This window comes from Pavona decussata, unplaced genomic scaffold (genome assembly GCF_977016875.1).
Source record: "Pavona decussata unplaced genomic scaffold, jaPavDecu1.1 SCAFFOLD_175, whole genome shotgun sequence".
NCBI lineage: Eukaryota > Metazoa > Cnidaria > Anthozoa > Scleractinia > Agariciidae > Pavona > Pavona decussata.
Genome location: NW_028145586.1, coordinates 2710521 through 2717500, shown reverse-complemented (window position 1 = coordinate 2717500; position 6980 = coordinate 2710521). Strand labels below are relative to the sequence as shown.

At 40.9% G+C, this 6980-nt stretch overlaps 1 protein-coding gene across 1 annotated transcript in view; it reads left to right on the top strand.

The window, feature by feature from the left end:
- Positions 1-5840, top strand: part of LOC146463670 (uncharacterized) — a 28884-nt gene extending 23044 nt beyond the window's left edge. The window contains exons 42-54 of the mRNA XM_085084396.1: positions 405-446; positions 534-566; positions 774-812; positions 900-933; positions 1148-1185; positions 1277-1306; positions 1648-1677; positions 1875-1916; positions 2010-2039; positions 2245-2445; positions 3967-4373; positions 5098-5388; positions 5544-5840. Of these exons, the coding sequence (XP_084940522.1) occupies positions 405-446; positions 534-566; positions 774-812; positions 900-933; positions 1148-1185; positions 1277-1306; positions 1648-1677; positions 1875-1916; positions 2010-2039; positions 2245-2445; positions 3967-4373; positions 5098-5388; positions 5544-5840 (1514 nt within the window). The remainder of the gene's footprint in view (positions 1-404; positions 447-533; positions 567-773; positions 813-899; positions 934-1147; positions 1186-1276; positions 1307-1647; positions 1678-1874; positions 1917-2009; positions 2040-2244; positions 2446-3966; positions 4374-5097; positions 5389-5543) is intronic.
- Positions 5841-6980: the final 1140 nt, after the last annotated feature.

Below are 6980 nucleotides of genomic sequence, written 5' to 3'. Positions count from 1 at the left end.
ATAATGTTCGTAGAAAAAGATCTCGAATCTAAAATTCAAGACGGTTTACGAATGGATCAAGAGTGTTACCCTGAGAACGAGGTAGAAAGCTTTATGCTAAACGCTTTAGATCTGGTAAGTGACCAGCTTCTATTCTTTCAGCTTTTGGTCGCTTATGAGAGTCCATTCTCGTAAGCTACCAGCTCTAGTTACCACCACTTTTTCCAATTCCCGAGGTGGTCGCTTGCGAGAGCTTCGACTGTATTTCCTCTGAAACGCACCTTTTATTGCACCATGGTCCCACGCCAAACGTTTAAAATAGCGTTTGAGCTTGAAAAGCATTGTCTTAAACAGGTTTCTTTTCTATCTCGATAATGCTTGTATTTTTAATGTGAATGAAGCCCTTTTTTCCCTTCTCCCTCTAGGTACAGCTCGGGGTACAGCATCTCCGGTACTTGCTAATGAAAGTGAGTTTCTACTTAAATCTAACTAATATGAGTCATCTTTTAAATATCTTTCATTCCCTTATTGATAATGTTGTTTCTTTTTCTTAGCTACAACTGCTCCAACTCCGTCGACATCAAGTAAGTTTATATATACCCAGCCAGTAATGAATAAGATCTATATTTCCTCTGAAACGCACCTTTTTTTATTGCACCATGGTCTCAAGCCAAATGTTTAAAATAACGTTTGAGCTTGAAAAGCATTGTCTTAAACCGGTTTCTTTTCTATCTCCATAAAGCTAAGTATTGTTAATGTGAAGAAAGCCCTTTATTCCTTTCTTCCTCTGGGTACAGCCCGGAGTACAGCTTCTTCGGTACTTGCTAATGAAAGTGAGTTTCTACTTAAATGTAACAAATATGAGTCATCTTTTAAATATCTTTCCTTCCCTTATTGATGTTGTTCCTTTTTTGTTTTAGCTACAACTGCTCCAACTCCGTCGACACCAAGTACGTTTATATATTCTGAGATACAGTAATGAATGAGATCTATATTTCCTCTGAAACGCACCTTTTACTCCACCATTGCCCCAAGGCAAACGTTAAAAAGAGCGTTTGAGCTTGAAAAGCATTGTCTGAAACAAGTTTGTTTTCTATCTCCATAAAACTAAGTATTGTTAATGTGAAGGAAGCCCTTTCTTCCTTTCTTCCCTTCTCACTCTGGGTACAGCCCCTGCTACAGGCTCTTCAGTACTTGCTAATGAAAGTGAGTTTCTACTTAAATCTAAGTAATATGAGTCATCTTTTAAATATCTCCCATTCCCTTATTGATAATCTTGTTCCGTTTTTTTTTGAAGCTACAACTGCTCTAACTCCGTCGAAATCAAGTAAGTTTATATTTTCTCAGATACAGTAATGAATATGATCTATACTTCCTCTGAAACGCACCTTTTATTGCACCATGGTCCGAAGCCAAACTTTCGAAATAGTTTTGGAGCTTGAAAAGCATTGTCTTAAACAGGTTTCATTTCTATCACCATAGAGCTAAGTATTGTAAATGTGAAGGAAGCCCTTTTTCCCCTTGTTCCTCTGAGTACAGCCCGTGGTACTACTTCTTCGGTACTTGCAAATGGAAGTGAGTTTCTACTTTAATCCAACTAATATGAGTCATCTTTTAAATATCTTTCATTCCCTTATTGATAATGTTGTTCCTTTTTTTTTTGTTTAGTTACAACTGCTCCAACTCCGTCGACATCTAGTAAGTTTATATTTTCTTAGATACAGTAATGAATAAGATTTATACTGAAACGCACCTTTTATTGCGCCATGGCCCCAAGCAAACGTTTAACAGCGTTTGAGCTTGAAAAGCATTGTCTTAAACAGGTTTCTTTTCTATCTGCATAAAGCTAAGTATTGTTAATGTGAAGGAAGCTCTCTTTTCCGTTCTTCCTCTAGGTACAGCCCGTGGTACAGCTTCTTCGGTACTTGCCAATGAAAGTGAGTTTCTTCTTAAATCTATGTAATATGAGTCATCTTTTAAATATCTTTCATTCCCTTATTGATAATGCTGTTTCCTGTTTTTTTTTTTAGCTACAACTGCTCCAACTCCGTCAACACCAAGTAAGTTTATATATTCTGAGATACAGTAATGAATATGATCTATACTTTCCCTAAAACGCACCTTTTATTGCGCCACGGTCCCAAGCCAAACGTTTAAAATAGCGTTTGAGATTGAAAACCATTGTCTTAAACAGTTTTCGTTTCTATTCTATAAAACTAAGTATTGTTAATGTGAATGAAGCCCTTTTTTCCCTTCTTCCTCTAGGTAAAGCCCGGAGTACAGCTTCTTCGGTACCAGAACCAGGCAGTCAGGGCCCTGGAACAATTGTGGCGGCAATCCTGGTGCCGATACTGATAGTAGCGGTTGTTATAGCCGGTATTTGGTTTTATCGTCGTCGACACGCCAGGAACCCAGATGACGATTTTCCTATGGTTCCGAAGCCACATTCTAGCGTAACAGCATTTGGTAAGTTGGCCCTTGGACATTCCTCATAATTTTGGTTCAACCTCGTCTTGCCGTCCCCTCCAGGGAATAGGAAACTAGAGCAACGACGACGGCAAAGGCAACAAGAACGCCACAAAACAATAGGTTTCTGATGAGCAAAAACAATCGCTCTGCACGTGCGTTATATGTTTTTGTACATTTCTTTGCCGTCATCAGCAAAACAACCACGTGAAATGACCAAATTCAAGCTTTTGTGGAGAACGTGAGCACACGACGGTGAATTTTTCATTTTCCTTCCTTACTAGAACGCTGTTCCGATCAATTTAGTTCCCGGATACTTCGGCCACGTTGTAGAAGGTGAACTGATCAATTGGAATAATCGCGAAGTAATAGAAGTAACGTGAAGTTATATTTTCAAGTGACGTTTTCGTTGCCGTTGCCGTCGTCGTTGCTTAAGCTAATGGGAAGAGGTGAGATCCTGGGGACGAAGTTGAATGTTGGTGTTAATGTGGCGGGGGGAGGGGGGGGGGGGGGAACTTACACGGGAATCCCAGCAATAAGTGATCAAACACTTGGCTTTGCTTTGCTTTGCTTTGCTTTGGCAAACCTACAGAAACATAACGCACTTGCTTAAATTTGAGTTAGACACTGCGTTTTAGTTTCAGAAAATACGAATTTGACAAACTCACGTTATGGAAATAGTTCACGAGACTGTTTGTCGCTAACAGTTTCACATGTTAGCGAAACTAATATTTCCCACGTACCGTCTCTTACCATAGCATGCAGGTATTCAGTATACGATTATATCCTCCCTTAACGTTTCTGGACGATCCTCTGGCATTAAACACTCCGGGGTGAATTGATAGAAAGATGGTTAATTTATGCTCGGTTTCTGTAAATTAGTTCGTTTTTACAACCTGGTGCGCTTGTGACATTTTACTGACTCCTAGCAGTATACAGGGCAAATGTCGTTTGAGTCGTTCTTTGTTTGGGCTGCAAGACTCACTTCTAACCTGTGTGTCATCCGCATTGTGTCCTATAGACTTAAAGTGCTCTGTGACGGTAAAACCGGTAACGCTTCAGGGACGTTTGCCAAAGCGTTCCCGCTTCACCGATGTACATTTTGTATATATTGCGTTTCAAACATAGGACAACGTGAAACGTACAGATCGTCAGTTACAAGGGATGATCCGTAAGCAAGGACGGAAGTCCGTACTAAACGTGGGAACTATAACCATCTACCACTCGCGATGTCTTGATCAGTGCCAGTAATAAGATGCACGCTCTGTATTTGGACCAGTCCATGCGAGACTAGCCTCCCACGCAGTCGTTTTTAGGGGACTCGAATTACCTCCTCCCCAGGAGGAGGTAATTCGAGTCCCTTAAAAACGACTGCGTGGGAGGCTAGTAATTCCAATTGAAGGTTCGTATCAGTGCGACGGTACGTGGATGGTCGTAGATTGTTAAGCGGGACTCTCTCTTAAACCCTCTATTTTGACTGAATCGGAAAGTAAATGATTTTTTTTTTCTTGTTTTATACAGACAACCCCGACTACAGACCTGTAGGGACGATTCCTGTGGAAGAATTCGAAGGTCACGTGCGTCGCCTCAACGCCAATGGTGACCTGTTGTTCTCTCAAGAGTACGGGGCTCTTTGTCCTGCGGGCAACTTCACTTGGAACGCTACTCTAGCAGAGGAAAACAAACTCAAGAACCGTTACAACAACGTTGTAGCTTACGACCATAGCCGAGTGAAGCTTAATCCAGTAGCAAACGTCCCAGGCTCGGATTATATTAATGCTAACTACCTTGATGGTTATAACAAAAAGAAGGCCTACATTGCTGCTCAAGGACCCCTCCCAGAGACTGCAGATGATTTCTGGAGGATGGTATGGGAGCAAAATACAAGAACTATTGTTATGGTGAGTAGATCAATCCCTATAGTTCCAGTAATTTTTGCTGCGCCGCGGAAGCTGTGCAGCGAATAGCTTTTCTGCTTCGTTGACATAAAGTAGAGCCTTGTAACGTATAATCGACCACAGCATTTTACGGTTTTCCCCACAATTAAGGTGCAAAATCTTTCCTTTCTGTAACATGACTTTCTTTTTGTACTGTACGAACAAACAAGAATTTGATCACCAAAATTTGTTGAATTTATAGTTGATGGTTCTCTTTACTCTCTCCTGACTGCTTGTATATGTACAGTGGAACCTCTATAATACGGACACCTCTCTATAACGGACAGTTCACTTGGTCCCCGAGAGATTGAAATCCATATAAAGCCTACTTCTCTAAAACGGACACCTCTATAATACGGACACTTATTCCTGTCCCCTTGGTGTCCGTAATAAAGAGGTTTGTATATGCTTTACTGCGTCCATAGTTTGAATTAGGTTCTGGTTTAAGAACTTGTTTAAGTTTTATGCCGGTAACTTTGTTCAGATTTAGTTATTGAATCTCAGACAAATGGAAGTAAACTGAATTCAACATCCAGCCTTTTTTTCTTTTCTCCGCGCAATTGAATAGAACATTGAATAAGTTACGCTGAACTAAGTTGGACAAAAAAAAAATCATAATAGCTACAGCTTATCTTGCAGAGTAATGAACATACATTTATAACAGGATCACTGAGGTAGAGATTCGCGTTGATCAGTGTGATCTATCTCCTCGCAGGTAACAAACTTGGAAGAACGAGGTCGTATCAAATGCTTCCAATACTGGCCGTCAGACGGTGGCGAAGCTCATGGTGACCTTCAAGTAACACTGACAGAGACAGTAGAGCTGAGTGATTTCACCATCCGCAAGTTCTGTGTGAAGAAATCCGACAGCAGAGCGGAACAGCGAATAGTGAATCAGTACCATTACACAATATGGCCGGATCACGGTGTTCCTTCATGTCCCACCTCTGTCCTTACGTTTGTTAGAAAAGCTTCCGGTGCAAATCCCCCTGATGCGGGTCCTATGGTGAGTATCCTGAAATCCAAAAAATCTCCACTCCCTCTGGAACCTCCGTGCATTCTCTCCCTATCCTGAAGCAACTTGACTTGCAGTAAATTTCCCCGATTTGAATATGGAGTAGTTTTCCCTTAAAAACCTTGGCTCCAATTTTTCGTTTTTAGGTTGTTCATTGCAGTGCTGGTGTTGGAAGAACCGGTACTTTTATTGTTGTTGACGCCATGCTACAGCGTATAGCGGCAGAGAAAACTGTGGACGTGTTCGAATATGTGATGTCATTACGGTGTGACAGAAACTTCATGGTGCAGGTGGAGGAACAGTATGTTTTTATTCATGAAGTGCTACAGGAGGCTATTCATTCCGGATATACTGAAGTACAAGCGAATGACCTTAGAGTTCACATTAAGAGCCTCAAGAGAGTCAATCAAACCACAGGTATGGCTGTCTCTTTATTGCATTAACTAAGCGTTCAGAATTCAAACCTTGACCGAACAAAAAGGTTTCAGTCCACAGCGGGAGACGCTGATGGTCTACTATTTATTTATTTATTTTTTAATTTGGACCTGAAACGGTTCATTGTCTTAAATTTTGGCCCCTAACAATTAGTTGTTTTTAACAATTTTGTTAAAAAAAATATATGAGTTATTAACCCTACATTGCTCTGAATCAGGTTGGGTGATAACCATGGATCGACTTTTAAACACATCCTCAAATAAATAAGTTTTTTTTTTCTGAAGAAAAGTTGGCGCAAAAACATGCTAATTCGTTAGTCCGAAAATTTATTTTGTGTTTTAAGTGCAATACATGTCATGATAGATGCTCCAGTGGAGTCAAAGCTATTCTTATGGCGAAAGACAAAGGAAACCCTATCTTACTGATAATGCATTTATCTGCTTGACCTCAAGAAGCTAGAGGAAGGGGAGTTCGCAATTCCTCATACTAGCACTACAGAAAATATACAGGTGGCGTGCAGTAACGAGAATAAGCCACATGGCGTTGAGGTGTTTCGTCTGCATTATTTGATTAGGTCAGTCAGAGATGGAAGAGGAGTTCAGCCGTTTAGCACAAGGAGGCGCAGTTGCACAGTCTAAATTCCAGGCCGCCAACATGCCGTTTAACAAGACCAAGAATCGTTACGCAAACGTGTTAGCGATTGATGACTCGCGGGTGAAGTTGAGCGTAATCACTGGCATAGAGGGGTCTGATTACATCAATGCTAACTTCGTCGACGGCTACATGATGAGAAGGGCATTCATTGCCACTCAGGCTCCTACACCGGATACTATTCCTGATTTCTGGCGCATGATTTGGGAGCACGAATCTTCCACAATTGTTATGTTGTCTAAAGAAACGGAAAGCGGCAAGGTAGGACAATTCAGCCTTAGCGGATACTGGAATGAGACAAGTGCATGTTTAATCATATATTAAAAAGTAATTTCTTGAAATGAAGTCTTTCACGAGCTAATGTGATTAGAGATTTACAAGTGTAGAAGATATGGTGTTAATCTTCCCTTTTCTTGTATACATTAAGGTTAAAGTGCAACGATACTGGCCTGGAAAACAGCCCGTGAATATCGGTAAGCTGGTGGTGGAGATGACGA